General features: G+C 34.0%; 1 protein-coding gene across 4 annotated transcripts in view; it reads left to right on the top strand.

Moving 5' to 3' along the window:
- The first annotated feature begins 975 nt into the window (after positions 1 to 975).
- The window catches only part of GLRA3 (glycine receptor alpha 3), a 207084-nt gene continuing 181294 nt past the window's right edge, over positions 976 to 26765 (top strand). For all 4 annotated transcript variants that reach the window (XM_077868609.1, XM_077868608.1, XM_077868601.1 and 1 more), the window contains exon 1: positions 976 to 1500. In XM_077868609.1, the coding sequence (XP_077724735.1) occupies positions 1430 to 1500 (71 nt within the window). In that variant the 5' untranslated portion in view covers positions 976 to 1429. The remainder of the gene's footprint in view (positions 1501 to 26765) is intronic.

Raw genomic sequence — 26765 nt, 5'->3', positions numbered from 1 at the left:
AGTGATTAAAGTAGGGCTTTCCGAATAAATATCTATGGGAGTTTTAGGGAGAAGCTAAAATTCAAGTAGTGAAGGTTCTAATCTTGGTTGATAGTAAATAAAAACCACTTTAAAGATCTAATAGCATAGGTTCTAATCTTTCTAAATTCCATTTTGAGATACATGAATAAGCATGCACACAACATACACACACTTTTCCTTTCTGATCTTCAAATTTCCATGTAAATGGTTGGGGGTGGGTGCTGGGAGATAGAGAGGCTGAGAGAGGGGAGGGAGAATAGGGATGATAGAAGATGTATCATATGACCTATGTGTACTCCTCACTTGAACTTACTCTTAAGATATGGAAAACGTGTAAGGGGGAAAAATGGTGGGTAGCATTGCATCTCAAGTAGCCATTTCTTCAGATTTCCCACCTTCATCTTTTTAGAACCCTTATTACAACTGAAGCTCAAGTCACTCTAGTCAACAATGCTTCCTAGCCAGAAGGAAGCTGACCAGGGTTATGAGAATTCTAGAGCAGCTGCTTCTCCTGTTCCGTTGGTATTCATGCACCAAATTTTCTGCTCTTCCCTGGCCCTTTCTAGGGGTCTGGGTTTACTGTTCACTCCTGCATCTCGATAGAAGGTCAAAGACATAGGGTCACATCCCTTCCTAAATTGTCCCTTTTCCCGGAAGGGAACAGTAAAGGGTCTCCCCAGCGCGGTTCTGCTACCCGATTCACAAAAACCTCTGACTCTCCCAAAGCTGACTCCTGAGTCTTTCTTCCCCCAACTCCCTCCAGTCACAGTTAAGGCTCTGCACCAGTTATTCACCGCTTTTTTTAAAGGGTAAAGTGTTACGCACCGCCTACGGTCGTGAGTGGTCTGTCCCTCCGTCCCGCTGTGCGGTCGTGATTGGCAGACAGAACAGTGTCGTCTGGCTCCTCCCCCGCTTCCCTTTGCCGCGCTGGCTGTGTCGGGTTTTACTCAAAGGTGGAGAATGGGACTCGGCGGGCAGCGCTTGGAGCAGGTGCAGAAGCATCCTTGTTTCCGCTGCTGGGGCTATTCCTTCTCCGGTCTCTGAGTCAGGGAAGGACAAGCATTCTTTACCGCTAGAGCTTCAGTGAACTGTTGCCCAGAACCTAGGCACTTCTGACATTTCATCTCACCCCTTATTCCGCGTTCACTGTATAAATCACCTGCACATTTGTACCCTGTGAATCTTCCTTCTGCTCGATGCTCAGAGCAGGGGTCAAAAGGGAATTTCAAGTGTTCCGAACGAGACGGGCTTTCCTGACTGCGGAGAGCTGTCTAAGGTGCTGAAGCTTTCCTGCGTTCGTCTCCTGCAACACCACACAGAGTTAGGTTGCACATTTTCATTCCTGGCTTTCTCTTCCCCCATGCCTTGGCTAAGACTAATTTCAGGATCGTGAAAATCTCTCCGTATCATGGCCCACGTGAGACACTTTCGGACATTAGTTTCGGGATTTTACTTCTGGGAAGCAGCACTGTTACTCAGGTGAGTCCGCTTGTATTTATCATCGGGAGAACTATCTAAGCTTGTGCACTATGTTGCAACCACTTGTTATTGATGAAGTCAAGAATGCAATTCGAAATTGACTTGTTGAAAGTATCCCTTAAATCTCATTGTTTTCTATTTAAAGCTGTCTAGCAGTCTTCTGAGACCTCTAAAAACATATAACTTTGCTCTATTTTCACTAATTACTGCTTTATAGTAACTGCTCTCATATTATTTGCAGCTGAGATTACCTTAGAAAAATTATTTCCAAAACCTAGATTTTCTTTCTCAAATTGCTTTTAGAGTTTCTTTTTTTTTCTAAGTGAAATATGAATTCTGAGTGTTACTCTCTTTTTGGAAGTTACAAAACATTTAGTGATTAGAAATAATATTTTTTAAGTGGCAAAAAAAAAATCTAGAACGTAAGCATTTGCTGATTAGAGAAATTCTGAAGATTGTTGGTATATCCAGAGGTCAAGTTACATCAATGACATTTAGGGCCTTGCAAGTACCATTTCTAAAGAGCTTAGTTCAGGTAATACACGAAGGAAAAATCATACATAAATCATTAGATATATTCTATGTCAAGAATAATCCTTTTGGAGAAAGTGATATTACAAGAAACCTACTGAAGAATAAAATTGTTCTATGATATGTAATTTTCTTATCATGTCCAGTCATATTTGTTGGGCTTTCTTTTTTTGTAATTTTTATTTTTTTAAAAAAGAGAGTTTAGTCAAAAGATCAGATAGTTTAGCCCCTAATCTTAATCAAACAATATATAAGCATGATTATGCTCAGAATAGACTTCTCAACCACCAATATAAATGTTACTTTACTCTTATAATTACCCTAAAATTTCCATTTTTATGGCCCACAAGCTTTACAAGAGGATTGAAATAAAATATTTTTTTTTCTCAAGTACAATGTTGAACCACTGTAAACTAGGATATTTTCAGTGAAAAATATTTTAATATGACTGTAAACTTTTGTAACTACAATTGTCACAAATTTTATATATAGTGATTAAAACAAATAGTGTTGAGCTTTTATATTTATAAAAACTTCATGGAAAGGAGCACAAAATTCATGTTATAAGTGAAATGGTTCATTTTACTACAATTATTTCTTAGTATCTTAGATGATGATATGCATATTTTTTTCAAAGAAATAAAAATATTTGCAGACACTTAGATTTAGAAAGTTTAATGTCAGTAACTAAACCATTTTGGTCAATAAGGTTAAATTTGTATAATGGTAATTCACCATGATATTTGTTATAATATGTTTTTAGATATATAATCTTCATTAGTACATCCTTTGATTTTTGTCTAAAATGTAATCCCTTGAATAACATATACCCAGTATAGAAGTTTGTGCGGTATATATATATTCTTTATTATCAGTTTTTTTTCTTCTTTCATAAATTGAATACAATTTTTCCCTTGAATGAGAGTAATTCATATGAAAAACTTTAATTATATTAAAAAATTTAAATATATTTATTTTCACTAATGGCCTTTAAAATTTTCTATAGTTCAAAAAAAAAGTGAGGCACCCTCTACTGGAAGTATTTTGTAAAATAAATAGTAAATTCTAAAATAAATTTGTATAATGGTAATTTGCCATGATATTCATTATAATATATTTTTAGGTATATAGTTTTAATCAGCACATCCTTTGATTTTTGTCTAGTTTTATTTACAAAATTTTATTTCAAAATGATGATCATAATTATAAGACTTTACCTTCATTAATATTAAATAATAAGAATGCTTTTTATGCATAATCCAAAAATGTAATCTCTTGAATAATACATACCCAGTATAGAAATTTGTGTGGTTTATTATCAGGTTTTTCTTCTTTTATAAATTGGATAAAATTTTTCCCTTCGATGAGAGTAACTCATCACTCTATTAAAAACTTTAATTATATTTTAAAATTTTAATATATTTATTTTTAGGGATGGATCTTAAAAGAAAATTTCCTATAGTTAAAAAAAAAAAAAGAAAAAAAAAGTGAAGCTCCCTCTACTGGTAATATTTTGTAAAAGAAATGCCTTTATGAAAACTATTCTTTATTCACTAAGTCTATTCTCATGTATCGAGGAAAAAGGAAACATAAAGGAAAAAAATAAAGACAAAAAGTATTTAGTGCTAATTTATAAATCTATCTTTTAAATTTGGAAATATTCTTTTAGGGTAATTTGGAGGCAAGAACTACAACTGAAAACTAGATATTTTTAATTAAATAATCTACTAGTACAAGCTTCTTTTGACAAGTTTTAAGGATTTTAAAAAATCTTATTGAGAGATGCACACAGAAAATTATACAAATAATAAGTTTCTATGTAAAGTTTCACAAGGGTAACACAGTCATGTGAAGAGACTATGGATCAAGAAGTGGAATTTCCCTAAAAAACTAAAAGTGAACTATCATATGATCTGGTAGTCCCAATTATGGTTATTTATGTAAAAGAATCAAAGTCAGGATCTTGAAGAGACATTAGTAATTTCACATTTATTGCAGTGCTATTCACAATAGCTAAGGTGTGAAAACACATAAATGTCTGCTGACAGGTGATGGATAAAAAATGTGGTATATAGATACAAGGCAATACTATTCAGCCTTTAAAAAGAAGGAAATTCTGCAATATGCAATGACATGGATGGATTTTGAAGACATTATCCTTAGTAAAATAAGCTAGGCATATAAAGATAAGTACTCCATAAGGGGGGGGGGGAGTAGAATTGCCAATATCACAAACACACTCACCCTCCCACTGCCATACCTTTTCCAGGCACTACTTGACCCCAAATAATCCCTATTTTGACCTATTACAACTATAAATATGCTTTTCTCCTTTGGAACTTTATATAAATACTTATTTAAGTCTGCTTTATTTTTATGAGCATTATGTTTATATGATTTGTCCATATTAGTGCATGTAGCAATAGTTTGTTTTTCTCATTGTTGTATAGTATTCCATTACATGAAGATATTACAATTTATCCAGTGTCCTATGAAGGATATTTGGGTATTATCTTAAGCTTTGGCTAGTGCTGCTATGAACATCTTTGAACATGTCTTTTTGTGAATACATGTTAATGCATGTGAATATATGCATTTTGGGGATAGTATGGGTTGAACCTACGACTTCTCTATGAGAGGAATTTCTGGGTCATAGGATGGGCATGAATATGTTTGGCTTTATTAGAGATTGCAAATTTTCCAAGGTAGTTGTACCTATTGATACTTCTATCAGCAATGTATGAGGGTTTCTGTTTTTACTATTACAAAATTTGGTAAGTGCATATTATTATAAGCATTTCTAGCATTTTCTTAAACTATTATTGCAGGCCCACAGATGATATTTTAATTCTTTTATTTTGGCATAATTTCTACTTTTTAGTAAATGAGTTTTACTAAGGCAAAAATAGTGGAACAAAATTATTTACTTCTATAATATAATTAGAAGTATTCATTAACAGAATATATCAGATATTTAAAAAATACAATTTTTGAAGGGGAATTATTTAAAAAGATAATAATTTTAAAAATACAAGTAAGAAAATTGTGTAAACAGACTCAAGTAATCTGAATTTCCTAGTAGTAGAGTTTTTTTTAAAGTTTCACACTTTGCTCAGATATTGCTGCTTTTTGAAATAATCCTTCTAGGCTTTTGGGTTCTAGTCCTCATATCAATAAAATAAAGAACAAAATACCAGTGTTCAGCTTTCTTTGAAATGCAGATAAAGTGATGATTATGAGGAGCTTGCAGAACAAATTCTAAAAACAGGAGAACTGCCAAAAATACTTCATTTAAATTGATTATTTTCATAAGATACAATTTTATTTTTCATCTTTACAATTTGATACCAACACTGACTTGCTACTTGAATAAATTATAGTACACTCTGTCAAAAACTAAATGTGTGAATTTCAGACTTCATGATAATCACAAATAAAATGCTTTCCTGGTTTATTTTGAAGCCTCAAAAAACACATTTTGGCATAGAACTTATTTTTGCTTTTGGTATGTTTTGGAGCATGGGGAAAATCCTTTTTAATGTTGGGTCTATTTTCTTATGTAAGATACTAAGAAAAATGTACTTCAATGAATAAACTTTTTTACCATAATGATTTCTTATATGCAGGTACAGTAACAGGATTCCATGTAGTTTTTAAAATTATGCTGCACATAATATATGCTTCTTACCTTTATGTCTATAAATACTCATATGTCCGAAGTATAGAAGGATCATGGCCCAGTTTTCTGGTCAGTGCCTGAGGCAATTTGCCCTGCAGATTCAGACAACAGCTTGCAAAATATTTCTTATGCTACTATTTTTTTTCTTCCCTTAACTATAATTATGTACAGAGGCAAGTCAATCAACAAATATGTATTTAATGTGTAATGTTAAGCAATTCAACAAAATTACCAAATTCTGTGCACAAATTTTTGTCCTAGGTACACTTTGGCTGATTGGGAATTACCACTTTTCCCATGATGGAACTTAAAACACAGCAGGGAAGAAAGTACAAAGAACCAAGTTAACAAAAGAAAAGCACAAATAGCAATGTTTTAGAAACGTGAGGTAGGATAGCTATCTAGAAGGCTTTGTACTTGTGTTGGATCTTAATATGCTTGTTCACTGGGCAGAAATGAGACATAAATGAAATGATAATAAGTTTATAGCATGCTTAGGGAGTGGTGATGGTCGAAGTCACTGAAGAAATTCTGATTCATAGTGTGCATTCATATTGTACCTACAACAACTACTGAGCTGGCTGCAACAATAAACCTGCAGAAATATGAAGAAGCAACAGTAGAATATGGATAAAATTTAGAAGCAATAGACATGGGTAAAATTTAGAAGAAATAATTTAATTATAATTGGATAGTTGTTATTATGGGAATGATCTTTTAACTTGGCTCATAACATCTCGATAAGATTGCTAATAATAATTACTAGTAGTAGGGACACCTGGGTGGCTCAGTCAGTTAAGCCTCTGCCTTCAACTCAGGTCATGATCCCAGGATCCTGGGATCTAGACCTGCATTGTGTAGGGAGTCTGCTTCTGCCTCTACCCCTCCCGTGTCGTGCTCGCTCTCTCTTCTCAAACAAACAAACAAACAAGTAAATAGATAGTAATAGTAAGAACTATATAAACAAACAATAATAGCAAAACTACAAGAATTTTAAAACTTATAAATTGTATTTGAACTTTTCATCAAAATATGGTCTTAAAGAAAGAAAACCAAGTAGAGGATTTGGGTTGTTGGAAGAAAAGAAGGCACTGAACTTGGTTTGGGATATTTGAGTTCGAGATGCTAGCTGTAGATCTTGGTATCCTGCCATCAGCTGGGGATGCAGAGATGATGCTTGAACTGTAGATTTAACAGTCAAAATGTTATGAAGGTGATAATATTGTCTGCAAAGAAGAAAGAATAGAGAAAATATTTATAGGCAGTAAGAGTAGAACATTGTAAAGCAAGGCACAGAGAAGAAAACAGAGAGCCCCATGTTAAACTGGAGGTAAGACTGATTATAACTAAGTGACAAAGTCACAGATTTATCAGTTTTATACAGTAGATCCAAAAGACCTGCTCATATCAACAGTATATATCTTTCTGAAACTTTTCTATAGAACTTTTCAATGTTCTAATTTCAACTAATCTCATAATTTCACAATCACAGATGATACATACTATCCACTTAGTTTTCTCAGGAGCCTTTTAGGGAATTATTTTGAATAACTACATCTTTTACTTTTCCTTACTTCATGAATGATATAGAGTGGATCATTCTTGATTCTTTCAATAAACGTGTCTCTTATCCTTCTCCATATGTTTATCTTCACAGTGGATTAATGGAATTTATTGAAAATAAATTTATGTGTGGGTAAATGTCTATGTGGAAACGTGGGTTATTTGTCTTTCCCCACTAGGAGAATAGTACAGCAGTAGCTTTGTTTTGCTTGGGGAAGTGGGTCAGGAACAGAGATATATGAATCATCTTCAGAGAACTGGTTCTGGAATGAAGGCAGGAATTCCAAGACAGAGCCAACTGTTTGGCAACAAACAGAGGTATGTGAATAGAATGAGCTATTCAGCTATAGAAGGCAAAGCTATTCTAACAACTGCAGGCAACCACTTAAGGCATTTTAAGGAAACTAAGTTTGGAATTCTCAGATGTCAGAATGTATGTAAACAATGGCAAAAAAAAAAAAAAAAGCAGCTTCATTATATTGCATTTCTGAAATTCTTTCATAATCTTCATACTAGAGACGCTTTTAGGAGGAAGTATTAGGAGTACCTCTAGGACACATGAAATTGTCCTAGAGTGAAATCGCAGTAACTTTAGTGGTACAAATAAGAATAGCATAAAATCTAAAGGTTATTAACATCCTCTAGAAATAGTTTATTGAGTGGAATAACTTTCAAGGCAAACAATGATGAAATCTCTATGAGTGCGTCCAACATTTGCCATAACCAAATAGAAATTATGTCTAAACACAGATATTTCTGATACTTTTATACAACCATCACCATAGTAGAGTGATTGGGCTTACATTAAAGGTAACTGGTGCATCTAATATCTTACTTAAATTTAAGAATCTCTCAAAAATATCTCTGACATGTAGTCATCCTCTAGACCTTAACATTTCTCGCAATAACGATGCCTTTACCTCAAAAGGAAAATATTTATCAAATAATTTTAATAAATTTTTATTGATTAGTTTTTACTAAAATGCCATTGTATTTTCTCCTGGCCAAAGTAAACTTTTTTTTTTCCCCTTATTCGTGTCTCTAAAAATATTTGTCTCTGTATTTTCTACTTGTGTTTTATACCTTTTCTCCATTTAAAATGACCCTACTGGGCAGCCCAGGTGGCTCAGGGCTTTAGCACCTGCTTTCAGCCCAGGGCATGATCCTGGAGACTCCGGATTGAGTCCCACATCAGGCTCCCTACATGGATCCTGCTCCTCCCTCTGCCTGTGTCTCTCTCTCTCTCTCTCTCTGTGTCTCTCAAGAATAAACAAAAAAAATCTTAAAAAAAATAAAATAAAATGACCTTACTGCTCACAAAAAGTGTGCTTTTATTGAGGCATGGTTTGAATTGATAACCTTTTCTGTACAGTTGTTCTATGAATGAAGCTTGGATTCTCCAGTTTCAGAGTGACTGTGGCAGTCTGCCTTAATTTCTCTATAATTTTATAAAAATTTATAGAGCATTGATTCCATTTTAGGCAGTGTGTGAGGTACTGGGGAAACAGAACTTCAACTTTTAACAATATACCACTATAGAGGGTACATGTGTATTTTAGATGTTCATACAAGTCTTCTCTCTCCCTCTTAATTGTAAGTCTCATGATGATAGCATTGTTTCTGATGTTTATTGTACCTCTATAATTGTTAATTCAATGTCATGCATGCATGAAGTAGATGCTCAATAAACAGCAACTAACCACAGAGATAAAATTTGCCTGTCACATCTCTCTGCCTACCTATGACTTTAGATTTGAATTCTACTTAAATATGTTATTACTTGGAGCAAAAAGGGAGTCTATGTTCAAGAACTCACAAAAGATATATGATCAAACAAATCTCAGATATTACTCTGACAGCATTTAGTGGAAAAATAATGGATTTGCTTCTCATTATTACCACGAGAAATCAAAATTTATATTGTATAATTCATTAATTTTCAACTTTTCTTTTTCCATTATTGCCTTCTAAGGAGCCATTAAATATATTTTTAGACTTCCTTTCTAATTGTCTTCATGAAACTATAATACCACAGCATACTAAATGTTTGCTCATATATGGTATATGTGTATAAAGGTTTATACATAAAAGAATATGATTTTTAGTCCAATATAAAACTTCGACCCATTCCACTCATCCTTACTGAGAATGCTACTTTTTCATGATGCTGCTTAGACTAGAGTTGTATAGTTTTACCATTTTGAGTCATGACCTAGAAATAAAGCAATAGAGGAAGAATTTACTTATTTGGATCTTATTAGGGCTTTGCAATCTTGTAAAATGAACACATAGTTGAAGTCATTTTTCCATTGACACACAGTAAGATAAGTTAATCCTAAAGGCATTAGAGAACTTTAGCAACATCTTTTTTTCCATAAATATATATGGCTTCCTAAAACCATTAGGATTTCAGCAATAAATTTCAAATCACTACTGCCCCTACTAATGCCATCGTTAGATGGCCGTCATAATTTCATATAACTATATTTTAAAAAGAATCTTAGCATTATTATCATGTGAGGTTTATTTATTTTTCTTTGATTTAGACTCTGTTGACTTTCTTTTGTTATTGATGTTAGATAAATGAAAAAGTTCACATTTCTTTTTTTTTTTTTACATTTCTTTTTAAAGTTAAATTTCTACTTGCCATAAAACAGGGTATCAACAGTTAGTACCTATGTTAGCTCTGGATATTCTCCAATGCAGGGGTTAGGGATATGTATAAAAAGCTGAGAATATGTTACTACTAAAAATAAAAACTAATGGCAGAAATTGTATTTACATGTAAAATGCTACTAACAGAAAAGAAAGTAAGTTGTTATTAATGGTCAGTGAGTGTGCATAAATCACCAGAAAACAGTTTGTCCTGTTGTTATTGTTGTTGGTATTGTTTTTGTTGTTTGGGGGTTCAGACTGTCCATACAATACTTTAGGGTGGAGACCTGGGAGAAGATAAGTGATTTGAATCTCAATAAAATGACCACTCAAAGGTGCTTCATCAAATGACTGGGACTCAAGTGAGTTCAATTTGTCTGGCTAATGTCTCCTCAACTCACTTAATTTCTCTAAAAATCCTTCTCTGATCTTCCTCAAGTCTAGGGTGGGGATACCTCTGTGCTCCCAAGCATCCAATGCCTGGATATCCTGGCATATCCTGGCATGTGGATATATCCCACATATCCTGGGGAGGTTGGGTGGGGGTGGTCATTGCTTTAATATTACCTCTAGTTCGAACTGTGAAGTCCATCAGGGCAAGAAAATAACGTATGTCCACTTCTATTTTCAGGGCTTGAAAGAGTGTCTAGCACACTAAAAGTACTCACTCATTTCTCAAATGAGGCTTTTATTTCTAAAAGCGGATTGACAATTCCAAATAAATAACTCTTTCTTGACACAACTAAAAGTACTGTGTTTACTTTCTTTGCTTCTAGCACTCAGGAGAAAATTTGGTGAGTGATATGATGCTTTGCTTTTTCTGTATTCCTAACTTAATTTTTTTTGTGGTAATATATTTACCCACTCATCTCTTATCTCTCTTTTACAGAAAAAGTTTTACAAAAAAAATCATCTACACATTTTTGTTTTCTCACTACTCATTTATGCCTCACTTGTTACTATTTGGATCTGTCCCCACCTCTACTAAATAAAGCAGTTAGTATGTTGCGATACTATGTACTGAGTTTTCATGTTGCCATAGCTCCTTCTTTTTTAAAAATTGAAAAAAACAGAAATAACACTTCATATAATAATGATTGTATATAATGGTTAACATAATAATAGTTATTAAAATAACTATTAAATATATGTATAAAATATTCATATATATACACATATAAAATATACATATTTTTTAATCAATATATAACTTTTAATTATTTACTTTTTATAAGATCTCTGCACTGGAAAGAGAAGACATAATTAAAGGAACATCCTAAATAGTAATCAAATGCATATTCTCAAGGTATCATATTTACTTTTCTATTATTATACCTATATCTATCACAGTTCTGGATTCAGAATCACTGACAATATTCCAATTCCCTGGATAAACTGAGATCATTGATAGCACATAATATTTGTTTTTGCTTTTTAATCTGTTTATTCGCATTTTAAAAAGATTTTATTTATTTATTGATGAGAGCCACACAGAGAGAGAGGCAGAGACACAGGCAGAGGGAGACGCAGGCTCCATGCAGGGACCCTGATGCCGGACTCGATCCTGGGACCCCAGGATCATGCCCTGGGCTAAATCACCCAGCCACCAGGGGCTGCCCTGTTTATTTACATTCTTTTAATGTTTTAGGCCCAAGGGTAAATTACCCTATAAAGGGTAATTGAACAATGGTTCCTTTCTTTCCTGGCAGTTATAAAAAAGATAGTCATGAACAACTACCTAAAAGTATCTATTTTAAATACTGAGAAAGGAAAACATCTTGTTTGGCATGGAAAGGGGTAGAGATTCTTCGTGAAAAGGGAAGGAATTTAAATGGACCTTAAACAGTTGACAGAGTTTGGACAGGCAGAAAAGAGGGATCATATCAGGCAGGAAAAGCATTGTTAGCAAAGGCAACAAACCAACTTCCATGTGAAATGGATGATATTATAAACTCCATAGAGACAATTCTACCAGGAGAGCCTTAAGTTCTCTTTTCTTATAAATCCATGCTTAAGTTGTTTCAGGACTAACTTCATAGGGAGTATCTATATGACTATCACAGGGTATTAGAAAAGCATCAACAAATGTTTACTCAGATAACATGTTTCACCATTTCTAAACAAAATGTTTCATTGTCTTCATTTGATTATGAAGGAAGAAAATATTTGAATAAGCTATTTTATATCCGCTGTTTTGTTGACATCAGTATACATCTACTTTTACTAATTTGTATTACTTAAATGTGTTTATTCTGTGTATCAGAAGTCTAAGGATTGAAACTTAATTATTAGAATAAATAAAGCAAAAATCCAGGAAAAGAAGAGATTTATGACTTCATAGTTTTGTAAACAAAAGGTTACATTCCTGACAAGGGAAGGAAGAATGACATATGTAATGAAATCTTGACTTTGAAAACTTAAAAAAACAGACTATCTCTATGCATTTTTTTCTACTAAAAATTATAAAACACTCTAATATGCATTATACAATATTTTCCACCAGTTCTTAAATTATTCCTTTTTAGGAAGAGACTTACCTGTATTAAAACACTGACCCTTATTAAAACATTGTACAGTATATTCCACTGCATGGTAAGAATAAATGAACCTTCTGTGTCCTTAACTAACCTCTTGTTTTATTTATTGGGAATAATACAAATGGCAGGGCATTATATGGATAAAATTATCAGGTATCTCGCATCTGCTTTATGATGTTTCTTTGTAACAGTTTTAAACCACTTTAAAAGATTGTGAAATCCTTTTTTTTCCTCCTTTAAATCCCTGAAATTTAGGGTATCTCTTTCTTCATGTGAATCTTAAATAGGATGAGAACCATCAAAGACACTGACTCTGCTGCAGACGCCTCACTTGATACCTCCTGAGACTATAGTAGAGAATTAGGCTTTATGTGTAGCCTTAATATGTCCTTCTAAATAATAACATGTGAACTTAAAATTTTGCTCTACTTAAAAAAGCCAAAGTGTATACCATTCTTTGTGTGTACATGTACAGTTATCATATATGTCAATTTACAGCAAAGATTACATTGGAAAAGCTTGATTGATAGAAAAAAATAATTCAAATTCCTAAAGCAAATAAAAATTCAAACTAAAAAAAAAATAAAAAGAATATAAAATGTATACCTCTGTAGGAAAGAGCTAGTCTATTTTAGATGTTTTCTAACTTAATTTTTCTTGCATTTTGTCTTCTCTGTGCATGCATTTGTGTGTACTTGCAAAAACAAGAAGAAATTTGGAGAAAGAGGACTCAGGGTCAGGTTCAGTCCTGTCTTTGAAGGGCTGGGTGACCTTTCCATAGACTAAGTGATTGTATTTCATATGCTATGTTAAAAATGTAATGTGTAGAGCTGTATCCATCTAAAGAGTACAATTTTTTTTTTCAGTAAAGTAGAAATGTGATCATTTCTCTTTAACAGAAAATATGTACCAAGCATTATAGCTATAGTTTCTGACCTAATTTAATATTAATGGCTTTTATTTTCCAAATCTATTTTTTCCCCTAAAATCCATTGTTGCTATAGATGTGAGACCTGCTGAGTGGTAGGAAAATAAACACGTGATGAACAGACCCATCCTTTACTGGTGTTAGTTTAGCTTAGTCTCACCTCTGTAAGCGACAGAAAGTACACAATAATATTGGCTTAATAAAGATTTTATTTTTTCCAAGAATCAAAAAAGAAAAGAACAGCTCTGGAAGTGGGCAGGCCAAGTCTGGAATGGCCGTTTACCAATCCTTCCTTCTACCTTGTTGTTTGTCATCCCTAACATGGGGTTTCTTCCTTGAGATCCAAGATAGATGCTCTGATCCAGTCAACACAGGTATTTCCCAGTTATCAGAAAAGAGAAAGAGGCTTCTATTTAAAGACACTTCTAAGAAGTTACAGATTTCCCAGCTTTCTTGGCAGCTTTGTGTGTCCTTTTGACTAGGTTCTGGCCACTAAATTGTAAATAGAAGTGGCATATTTAAGTTGTGTAAGGTGCTGTTGGAGGGCAATCCAGAAGCTCCAGACCATATGTTGCATTCTGCCCTATGGAACTCAGTCTTTAACCAAAGCAAAAGGGAACTATTATAAGTAGGAAAGGAGCATAAACACATTGTGTTTCAGAAATCTCACCAAAGAAGTAATGTGGAGAACTCTGAAAAAAAGTATGGTGATGGTGGGGAGGGGCAAAGCTAACATCAAGGAAATTAGATCATGGTCAATGCAACAGACCATCCTAAAAATGGAGAGAAAGGAGCAGATGTAAGAAGTAACACAAAGAAAAGGAGGAAGAAAAAAAAGACTTATCCACTAATTGGCAATGAGGAAACAGAGAGAAGAGTATAGGATAATACTTGTAATCATATTAGTAACGAGGTGAACAGTAGTGCCTGGACACAAATAAAACATAAGAAAACAGGAACAATCATGTAGAAAAGTATCCTAGTTTAAGTTCCTGATAGGTGTAGTGAAAGTCATACCCGTAAGATAGCCAGTTAGTGAAACGCTTCAGCTTGGAGGAGGGAGTGTAAGACATGGGAATAGATCAGATTGGATGACTAGCATTCTGGGTCAGGGCTTTTTCTACTTGAGCACACACGGATGTTTCATCCCATTGGGGTAAAACTTGTTTGCTTATGAACTCACCCCAATGGATGACACAGAGTCATTAAGCCTGGCTCTAGCTGCCCCAGATGCCATCTCACATACTCCAGGCTGAGCTGTGGATAGCACAGCTGTAATCACCTGGGCATGCAGATATGAAAAAGTCCTTCTCTGCCTAGGGCATCGCTACTCAAAATGTAGTCCTTTAGCCAGCATGATAACTGTCACCTGAGAGCTTGTTAGACCTGTAGGGTCTGAATTCCACCACAGACTTACTGAATCTGAATCTGCATTTTATCATACCCTCCAGATGATTCATAACCATATTTAGGTTTGAGAAAGCACTATCTTAAGAACAACATCTTCTATGGGATGGGCAGAAAGAGAAGTACTGTCAAAAAAAAAAAAAAAAGCAGATATGGTAAGAGAAAAGGAGAATGAACAGAGTATGTCACAGAATCTAACAGAAGAGTCCTACAAAGAATGATCAATAACATCAAATGCCAGAGAAACAAAAGAAATATGGAAGATTACTGGTAGCCTTTTCAAGTGAATTTTTGGTACAAATATACGTGTACAAATATGATAGCACAATGTTGATGAATTAAAGAAAAGATAAATACAAATTATTTTTTTCTGAAAGGCTACTAGAAACTAAGAGTAGATTCAGTTGAGACACATGCTTGTTGATTTGTTTAGTTTTGTTTTTAAAATAGCAGGATTTTTAAGCTTGTTTTTATCAAGAAGAAAGAAGCCAAGACATTAGGAAATGCTTTAGAAAGAGACGAGAGGGATACAAAAGAGGAGGGGTAGTCACTGAAAAAAATGAAAAAGAAGAGTTTTAAGAGCCGTAGTTGAAGGATAGCTTTTGAACCAGAGGAGTACCAGGTCTCTCTCTGTGGCTAGATAGAAGGTTAAAATAGATGCAGAATATGGCAAGCTGTCGATATGGGAATTGTGATTTCATAATTCAGCAGCTGAATGCTCAATTATCTCTTTGAAGAGGAGGCAAGGTCATCAGCTGAGATAAATAATGAAGTGAACAAGTTTAGGCTGACTTCCCAGTTACCAAAGAGAATAGAGCTGAGCCTCCATTACTTCTGGTACCCTGGTAGCGCTGTGTTCCAAGTTGTGTCAGAGGATTCCATTCAGCCCCCTCACAGCAGATGCCCTATCGCTCTGCAGCGGAGGGGATGAAGTCTAGAGACCATGATCATTATTCAGACCACACGAATTTACGTGACAAAGCTAGAGGCATTGTCTCATCTAATTCAGATTAACTGATTATTTTTCCAAGGCTATTCTAAAGTAGAAAAAGAAATGATCACATCACTCCTTAAAAGGTGAAGTGCGACTCCATCACTTAGAATGATAGGGAGGTTTGTTTTTTGACATTTTCATCAAAAAATACAAGAAAGAAGCCACTTTCAAGATTTTACTCTTTGTTCTTATAGTTCTACAAATGAGCACCAAGTTTAGCAACATTGGCATACATTTTATGCTCACAACTCTGAGCTGTTTCTTTTGCGTCTCCAAATGTGACCAGCCTTTTCCTATAAAACATCGTCTCTGTGGATTTTGTCATGCTTGATTAAAGAAAACATATGCTCTTACTGCCACAGGAAATAACTTCTATAATCTAGAGGGCTTTAAAATCCTTTTGTTTCCTGGGAAACCATAAACATGTTTCCCAAAATAGCTTAGGCATATACAAAGAAGGGAGGAAGTGGGGAGGAGGAGACAGAGGTGAGGCAGGGGGAGCAGACAAGAGGAGAGTCAGCTATGCATGGGCTTTAAGTATCATGTTAACACAACAGCTTTAAGATCATGTTGTATCTTTCTCATCTCATCTCTTGATTTTTAAAAAGCACAACAACATCCAATAAAAACCTTGGTGAAGACAACAGCAACAACAAAAAACCCTTGGTAGTTAGAATTTCTGAGGGAAATTGAATACCATCATATTCATTGTAGTATTCACCTTTCCTTACCATTTCCAATTATAAACTCTTTTTTTTGCCTTATTGTTTGATTCCTTCCTTCATTCTGTGCTATTTCTCTCTCCTTAGGGAGATGTAATGGTTAGACAAATATGAGGTTTCTTGCATCACAGGAAGAGAAAGGTCCAATCTGCTTAAGTCAGAATACCTTCCATTGAAAGGTGACATTTACATAAATATCTGCAGTCACATAAATGGGAATATCGACCAAAATCTGAATAAGTCCATGCTCTGCTGATTCAGTATTATTCAGGAAAAGAAACTTACTATGATTCCATTTCATTATTCACTGTACAACTCTTTCAGATTCAGAGACTCCAGAGATTGGTGATTTAAAATATCATGCTTTTATGTCCTGAATCTTATTGATTTGGGGATTTACAAAAATGTGTTTCATTAGTAGGCACTGATACAAGCACAATTAGCTAAAAATAGAAAGTGGAGAGCTCAAAATAAAGCAGTACTATTTCTGCTATATTGTTTCTTTATAAATATTTACCTTTATAAACTCAGTTAAAATCTCAGGTAAGGGCATGATTTCTGTATCATTCATCTCTGGGTGGTAAGATCTTTTTCTAATTTTTTATAGAAAGAGAGAGAGCATGTGTGTGTATGTGTGCATCCAAGTGGAGTGGGGATGGGTGAGAGGGGCAGACAGAAAGGGAGAGAGAATCTTAAGCAGGCCCTATGCCAGGCTTCATTTTATGACTCTGAAATCATGCCCTGAGTAGAAATGAAGAGTCAGAGGTATAACTGACTGAGCCACCCAGGTGCCCTTATAAGATGTCTTTTTCTTTTTATACTTTTTATGAAATTTTTAATACAGTAAACATAGATTAAATAAAATTTATAGTGTTTTTTTCTGAAACAAAGTTGTGCATATTTTAAGTCTAATAGGTTTTTTGGCAAATAAGATTCAGAAGATAAATCATTCTTTTTTTTTTTTATTTTAGAGAGATAGCACAAGTAGGAGGAGTAGCAGAGAGGGAGGGTGAGAAAGGGGGGAAAGAATCTCAAGTAGACAAGCAAGCTGAGCAGGGAGCCCAACACCAGGCTTGATCTTGGGGGCCTTAATCTCAGAACCCTGAAATCCTGACCTGAGCTGAAACCATGAGTCAGATGCACAACTGACTGAGCCAACCAGGCGCCATGTAGGAAAGGGACAATTCTTGATCAACATTTCCTCCATCGATTTGATGTAATCACTTTCAAATTATCTGAAAAGGCTGGAAAAATGCTCTGAAACCAGTGATCTTTTGATAGGTTAAACTGATTGAAGTGTATTTGGAATATAAGGAACAAATTTATCAAATTGAATTCTGTCAAACTGAACTCTAGAAGGACTCTAGAAATTATGGTGAAGTAGTATATTAGTGCTAAGAGATGAGTTCCAATGACATGAGTTATACGACACGGGCAGAGATGAGCTAGTGAAGAGGGATCTTGGCAGGTAAGCATCACCCATCAACAATGGAAACCAGTGACTAATAGAACCAATGGTCTGTAAGAATTTAGTGGAGGGATCATTTTCAGGTCAGATAAGCAAAGAAAAGCAATGTAGAGGATGTGCCATTTAAGCAAAATAATTGATAAAATTCCATAAGGCAGGCAAACATGTGATCAGGGCACATCCTGGATTTTGAAAGATAAATATTATGACTGCTAGAGTCCCCTGACCATTTTCTGACTGAAGGAAATGTAAAGTCTACTATTCCAAGGACATTTTACCTTGCTAATTTTTTTAAAGATTGATTGATTATTTATTTATTTATTTATTTATTTATTTATTTATTTATTTATTTATGATAGAGAGAGAGAGAGGCAGAGACACAGGCAGAGGGAGAAGCAGGCTCCATGCTGGGAGCCCAATGTGGGACTTGATCCCGGGACTCCAGGATCGCACCCTGGGACAAAGGCAGGCGCCAAACTGCTAAGCCACCCAGGGATCCCCTTACCCTGCTAATTTTGATTTTGTTGATACTGCAGCATTCTTATGTTTTTTTTAAAGATTTTATTTATTTATTTGAGAGACAGAGAAAGAGAGAGAGAATGAGCAGAGTGAGGGACAGAGGAAGAGTGAGAAGCAGAAACTCTCTGCTGAACTGGGAGCCTGATGCAGGGCTGGATCCCTGGAACCTGAGATCATGACCTGAGCCAAAGACAGACAGTTAACCGACTGAATCACCCAAGCACCCCCCAATCCAGCATTTTTATTGTTTATTACCCAAGAATACACTGTATTTCAGAGTCAGAGCAAAATTCTTATCATTTTTCAATTGAAAAAAATGTTAGAGGTAGTGAACTTTGTGCATATGAGGTATGAGTGTGGGCGTGTTGGTGTGTGAGCATAACTAGAATAAGAGAATTTCAAAAGATGCTCCTTCCATAGAGATTATGGTCTAGAATCAGGCTAACAGAGGAAATCTTTTTGGATAAATCAGAAAAAAAAATAAAGAATACCCATTCTCAGAGGGAAGACAGGGGAAACAGTATTTATGAGAAACATTTTGATGTTTGGTGATTCATTTTGAGAAATTGAGTGTTATTTCACTGATTTGTGAAAGAAAAGTGATATAGGGGGTGCCTGAGTGACTCAAGTCAGTTAAATGACTGACTCTTGGTTTCGGCTCAGGTTGTGATCTCAGGGTCATGAGATTGAGCCCCACATTGGGCTCCCTACTCAGTGAGGAGTCTGCTTGAGATTCTTTATCTCTTCCTCTCCCTCTGCCCCTCCTCCCAACTCAGACACACTCTCTTTTTCTAAAATAAATGTCTTTAAAAAAAAAAGAAAAAGTAATATTGGCAACACATTTCTGTTGTATTTGCTAGAGAGATTTGGAATGTAACTAGCATTTTTCAAAAAGCTTATTTATGCAACTGCTATAATTGAGGTTTAATGATCATAAATCTGTTTTTATAATTTGAGTTTAATCATTATAGGCACTTAATTAAAATCCATTTCAAAATATTTATGTAAATTTAACTATATTTATTAATAATTACTTAAATAATACATGATTATGTTTTCAGTATAAAAAATCCAAATATTTCAGATAAATTGAAACTTCCTGTTGGTCATAACTGCTGTCTTGTTCTGGCCTCTCTCCATTCTCTCACTCATTTTACTACCCTAAAAGAGAAAAGTGGGTCTTCTGTTTGAGGGATTTGAAAGGAAAATCTGGGCAAGCATAGCCCAGTGCTTTTCTTTCCCCTTTCCACTTGGAACCTTTAGTAATGTGTGAATATATAAACATTATCTTTGATTTTCGTTAGAAAGCCAATGTGTCCTCAGATAGTATCAGTTTTATTAGTCATAATGTCATGTTATGGTCCCAAATCCTTTATTCCCTTGAAAAAAATTCTCAAATTGTTCCACATTTAAAGGTGGGGGAAGGTTGAATGCTAGTTTGAATCCCCTTGGATCTCAAGATTATACTAAAAATGTTATTTTGCACTTGCTATTTCTTTCATCCAAAGGTATTTCTTTAAGTGCTTTCTATTTTAGAACACACAGAATACCTTATTTTGTTTATAGCTGTATAAATCTAAAGTACAATCATATTAGAGATTTTTAGAGGCACATCTATAGCAATTTAGGTCATTTTCTATTTTTATTAATACAACTAAATTTGCATTAAATAATGCTGGGTCATAAGGAGGATGCCTTAACTTAAATATAGACCTTGAAGTTCCCCGTTAAGATGGCTATCTATATATGCTATCCTTCGGTGTATCAATTGCTTATAAAAGTAACTTTTACCATATACTCATCAATTTTTGATATTGTTAAAGTTTTAAATTTGGCCAGTTGTAATGGTATTTAGTCTCTATTTAAATGGACATTGTGAGGTGCCTGGTTGACTCAACTAAGTGTCCAACTCTTGATTTTGGCTTATGTCATAATCTCACAAGGCCATGAGATTGGGCCCCATATCAAGCTCTGCACTGGGTATGAAGCCTACTTAGAATTCTCTCTCTCCCTCTCCCTTCACCCCACTTCCCTCATCTCTCTCCCTCTCTAAACAAATAAATAAACAGACATTACCTGATTACTTCTGATTTTGAGCATTCTCTTTTATACTAAATATGCATTTCTATTTCTTTTTCTGTGAATTGCTTACTTATATACTTTGCTCATTCTTCCATTGGATTATCTTTTTCAATTTTTTCCAAGTAATCTATACACCCAACATGGAGCTTGAATTTATAACCCTGAGATTAAGAGTCACATGCTCTACCAACTGAGCCAAACTGGTGCCCTTAGATTATCTTTTCCTAAATGATTTGTTGGACTCTTTTATATGTTCAAGATATTAGTGCTTTGTTAGATATCTACTATTTAATTTGCTTGTTTAATTTGTTGTGGTGCTCCTTGTCATGCATAATTTTTCCCTTCAGTTTATTTATTTAATTAATTAATTACTTAATTTATTTATTTATAGTTAACTTACAGAATTATATTAGTTTCAGGGTACAAAATAATAATTCAACATTTCTATACATTTTTCAGTGTTCATCACGATAAATGTACTCCTAATACCCTTTATCTATTTCACCATTTTTCCCCTCCACCTTTCCTCTGACAAACACCAGTTTGTTTTCTGTATCAAAGAGTCTGGTGGTTGTTTCTTTCTTTCTTTTTATTTGTTCATTTATTTTGTTTCTTAAATTCTGTATATGAGTGAAGTCAAATGGTATTTGTCTTTTTCTGTCTGACTTATTTCACATAGCATTACATCCTCTAGGTCCATCCACATCTTAGCAAATGGCAAAATCATTATTTTTTATGGCTGAGTGATAGTCCATCTATTGATAGACATTTGGGTTTCTTCCGTATTTTGGTATTGTGAATAATGCTACAATAACACAGGGATGCATATATCTTCTTGAATTAGGGTTTTTATTTGGGAGGACTAAGTATTCATTAATGGGATTACTGGATCATAAAATAATTCTTTAATTTTTCAAGGAACTTCCATACTGTTTTGGCTGCAGCAATTTGTACTCCCACCAACCATGCACAAAGGTTCATTCATGAATGTTTAATGTTGATGCATTACTTCAATGATTTTCACATGAGTACCATTCTCACTGCTACAATTTCTCTGTAATGTTTTCTTGAACTCATCCATCTATGTTTTTACCTCCACCAATTCCCCAAAACTGCATTTGTCAAAATCACTGTTGATATCCACCTAGCAGAATTAAATGGCTAATTCCCAGTCTTCATCTTATTTGGTCAGTTAACAGCATTTAATGTGCCATGCTTCCCTCCTCCTTGACATGCTTATTCCAACTGGCTTCTAGGACCACACTGAATTTTTCCTATGGCTCCCTTGGCTATTCTTCCCACATGGCTTTGCTGTTTTCTTCTCTCCTTCTCCATCTCTTTTCTTTTCTATCTATATGTATGCTTTGGTGACCTCCTCTAGGCTCAATACCTTAAATGCTATCTAATTATCTACAATACTTTTCAAATTTGTGCCTTAACCAATAAATAGATGTCCTTCCTCAGGCTCTAGACCCATTAAACTAGCTGCAGACCTATTTAGCATCTTGGATGTCAAATAGACATCTCAAATTGCACGTGCTCCCAATCTCCAGTTTCTTGCCCCAAACCTAATCTACTCACAATTTCCCCCTTTTTGGTTAATATCAAATGTATCTTTCCAGTTACTTAGGCCAAAAAACATGGACCCATCCTTAACCACTCTCTTTTTCCCTCCTATCTGTCAGAAAATCATGTTGTTTCAAGCTTCCAAATGCATCCAAAATATGATCACATCTTACCTCCAGTGTGGCAGCTTGGTCTGAGCCATCATCACTTGGTCTGTAACAATAATCTAACTAGTGTCTGTCAACCATCCTTAGCCCCACCCTAGTACATATTGAACAGATTAATTATGCATGGTGATTCTTTATGAAAGAAAGGCAAACCAATGTCTACTCAATGTCTTAAAATCATCCACTTCACTCAGAATAAAAGCCAAATTCCATATAAAGGTTTTTGTGCCCCTACATGATTTGATGTTCCATCCAACCCTTTGATCTAATTTCTCACTATTATCCTGCCTGCTAACTCTGTTCTAGTTCTTTTTTGTTCTGTGAATCCTGTTCCTGGCTTTAGCCTTTGTCATCACTGTTCTCTCTGCTTGGAATACATACCCTTGCCTCAGATACTCAGGTAGCCAACTCCCTGACTTTCTTTAATGTCTTGATAAAGTTTCACATTCTCAATGAATATTTAAAATTTTAACAGCTCCCTCCACCCCATATCCTATCATTCTAGAATATCATTTGCGGTGCTCTAAATTTTTCATTACTTTAAAATAGCATGTAATTTACTAATCCATTATGTTTCTTGTTATATTCCATTCTGCTAGAATGTAAACTCACTGGAATCAGTGAGTTTGTTTTGTTTTGTTTGTTGCTGAATCCAAAACCCTCATAACAATGTATGTTGTACATTTTCAGGAGGTATTTAATAAAGAAAAAGAGTGAGTGTGAGTACTAAATAAATCTGCCTTTCCCTTAAGGATTTCATTTTGTCTGATTTATGATAAGTTTTAAACAATTTTTTACATATTTCCAATCTTTTAGATTATTTTCAAGGTAGAATTTTCATATGAATTTTTGAAATTATGTAGTGCAGAGAGCTCAGATGTGTTCATAGCATTCTCAATCCCATCTTCCTCATACCTAGTTTTCTTTCTGGAGAGCAACCACTTTTAAATGCTCATGTATTTTCCTTATTCTGATGATTATTTCCATACCCATACATCTAAATAATATCCTTATGTCATTGTTTTACATTTTGTTTCCCCTCAATTTTCTAATTTCTTTTTTTTTTGTCTTTACTTACATTAAATATTTCTTTAAAGACTCATTTTTTTTTCCCTCTTAATCTTACGGCTTTGTTTACACACTATTTTCCAAACCTCACTCACCCCACACCAAAATGGCCTTCCTAGAGTTTTTTCTTCTTCTGATCAAAACTATATTGTTGGTTTGTTGAGGCCTTCTGCACAGATGTTATCTGAATAAATCACATTACTACTTTCTAAGTTCTATCAGCTCCTTCTAGGATTCTGTTTCTTGGTTTACTCCCTCATTTTGCTGCAGTATAGTCTCAATGATTTTCCGAAGAAAGCATTAATGCAGGTAGACTATTCAATTCCTTGTATTGTGGCGCTTCATTACTGCTAACTTGGTTCACATATTGGCTTAAATGCTAGGTTGAAAATATGAAATAAAAATATTTTTTTAAGATTTTATTCATTTATTCATGAGAGACACAGAGAGAAAGAGGCACAGACACAGACAGAGGGAGAAGCAGGCTCCATGCAGGGAATCTGATGTGGGACTCAATTCCAGGTCTCCAGGACTACAGCCTGGGCTGAAGGCAGCACTAAACCACTGAGCCACCTGGGCTGCCCAAAATAAAAATAATTTTTACCCAGAGCTTTGAAAGTTTTTTCTTGATGTTTTATAACATATATAAATACTAAATACTAGGCTTTGCCTAAAGCCTCAAAGCCTAAAGCCAGTCTAATCTTGCATTTTACTTTTTCTTTCAGAATCTTTCAGAATCTGCTCTTAATTCTTAATATTTGGCAGTTTTACAACAATGGCTCTAGGCATAGTTGTCTCTGTTGAATTCAGACAGCTCACTCACTTTGAAAATACTTGTTTTTATCCATTTTTGAAAAATTTCCCACCCTCTTCACCTACCTCTCTATTCTTTCCTCTTTTCACCTTCCAAAATTTGTAGGAATTTCTAATTTGCTGAATCTCCTTTTCTGTTGTATTTTAGTTTCAGTATATACTTCTTTTGTCATTTGGTATTAGTTTAATTGGACTTTGCAAAAGGGGGAAATAAATGCTATTAAACTATGCTAAAATATTTTAATTATTTACATATTTACATTTATAGCTTTAATTCATCTGAAATTTGTTTATATTTATATTATAAAATAGGAGATCAAGTTTAGGTTATTTGCCAAGATTATTGACTGATTATTGACCATTAGTCTGAAGTAGCAATTCCCTCTACTTGAATATTCGTCCTTCTGCTTCACACTCAACTCACATCTCAAGTCCTTAGCAAGTCTTTACTGACTATCCATTCCATATGTCCTCTTTCATTATTTTCTGTTTCATCATATTGACTATCTTCTAAGAATATAGAACAATTTCTAATTATCATTATTACTTACATTTTTTTGTTTGTTTATTGTGTTTCTTCTATCATAACATGAACTCCTTGGGTATAGATTTTATTGGTACTCTCCTCTATCTGCATCCAGAGTTTTAGGTAACTGCTTTTTACTGCACATAAGCAATTAAATGAATACAAGAATATGTTTTTTGTATGTATATATGTGCCTATATAAATATATGTATATATAAATATGTATATATTAATGTATATAAATGTACATATACATGTATATGCACATATACTTAACATATACGTACATATGGTTATATATATAAAATAAAATATTGAGGAACAAATTCTTTTTTTGTCTTATCTTGACAATTTGCTTATTTTACTCTTCCATCAAAATTTTGATTTTTTTTTTTTTGTTTAGTTTATTCTGAGATCTTAAAAACTTGCTTTTATTGTCATTTGGGGGAATTAAACATAGTTTTGCTGAAAGGCTTATGCATGCAACTGTTAGTGTAATGATATATCTGTATACAGCTACAAGCTTTAAGTTTATAATTTTAAACTTAATTATTATAAATGCCTAAATAACATTAAACTTGTCAGATTAAAAAATGACTTATCAAAAATGTTTACAATGGAAGAAGAACATGAATTATGAACTTCAGGGAAAGTCTTTGCTATGTTTTCACTTAATCTTTTTAAGGAAGACATTTTTACTCAGAGAGGAAATATGAAGTTTTATCCAGACAAAGATTCTATGTGCTCTACTTTCCAAAGAGTGATATTCTAAATCAAATAAAGGGTACTTTTATTGCTCTCTGGAGCTACACTAAAATTGAAAGAGTTGAACACTAACTTTATCAGATAGCATCACTGGAAAAATATAACCCTATTTGAACTACTCTCTTGAATATCCAACTTCTATGAAAATAAGATAATATTATAATTATATGATTTATTGTTAGTTTTCTGAGTTCCATATCAACCTATTTTAATTATTACACAGGATTTTCTTGGTTTGAAATATATAGTATTTTTCCCTCTAGTGACATACTTCAAGTACTATTTATTTATTTATTTATTTATTTATTTATTTATCTCAAAAATATTTACTTAAGGTCTCCTATTTGCCAATCAATATTCCAAGTATCAGGAATACAGCAGCAAACAGCAAAATACCTGTTTTTATGAAGTTATCATCTAGTAGAGAAAAGCATCAAAATAAAGTAAAATAAATAATATGTTAGATAATAAGTTTTATGGAGAAGAGTAAAGCAGAAAGAAAAGAGAAAATGTGACATGGAAGACATTTTTAGCTAAGTAAGTTAGACCTTTGGAGAAAGTGTCATTTGAGTGAGGGCTTAAAGGTGGTGAGGTAGCAATTAATGTGGCTATCCAGAAAAGACTGTTTTAGGCAGAGGGAATGGCTAGTATGAAAGCCCTTAAAAGCCAGCATGCTTATTAAAATTTTTCAAAGAAACCATCCAGTAAAATACCATTGCAATTTTTTGTTTCTCAATATAGAGAACATATCATAGGAGATAAGTTTCTCTTAGATATTTCATAACATCTTTAATTCAACAGATCCAAAATTGAGCTCATTATTATAACTTTCAAATTTAGTTCCCCTTTTCACTCTGTCCTGTATCAATGAATGATATGTCCATATATATAGTTGCTCAAGCCAAAAAGGTGACTCAATATATCACTTATCTATTAACTGCATAACACAGTATTCTAAAATTTAATGACTTAAAGCAACAACAAATACTTATTAGCCTCAAATTTTCAGTGGATCAAAATTTTGGGAACAGCTTAAGTTGGATCTTTTATTAGGTTACTGTCAAGATGTGAGCCATGGCTACAGTCATATGAAGGCTTGACTGGGCTAGAGAATCTGATTTCAAAGTGGCTCAGTCAAATAACTAACAATTTGGTGAATTATTTGTTGGAAGCCCTCAATTTCTCCCATGTAGCTACTTGAGTGGCTGGGAGAAGTGAGTGATCCAAAAGAGAGCTAGATGGCAAGAGCAATGTTTTATGTATGACCTAACTACA

The sequence above is a fragment of the Canis aureus genome, chromosome 24 (genome assembly GCF_053574225.1).
Source record: "Canis aureus isolate CA01 chromosome 24, VMU_Caureus_v.1.0, whole genome shotgun sequence".
NCBI classification, from domain to species: domain Eukaryota; kingdom Metazoa; phylum Chordata; class Mammalia; order Carnivora; family Canidae; genus Canis; species Canis aureus.
This window is presented reverse-complemented; position numbering and strand designations above follow the sequence as displayed.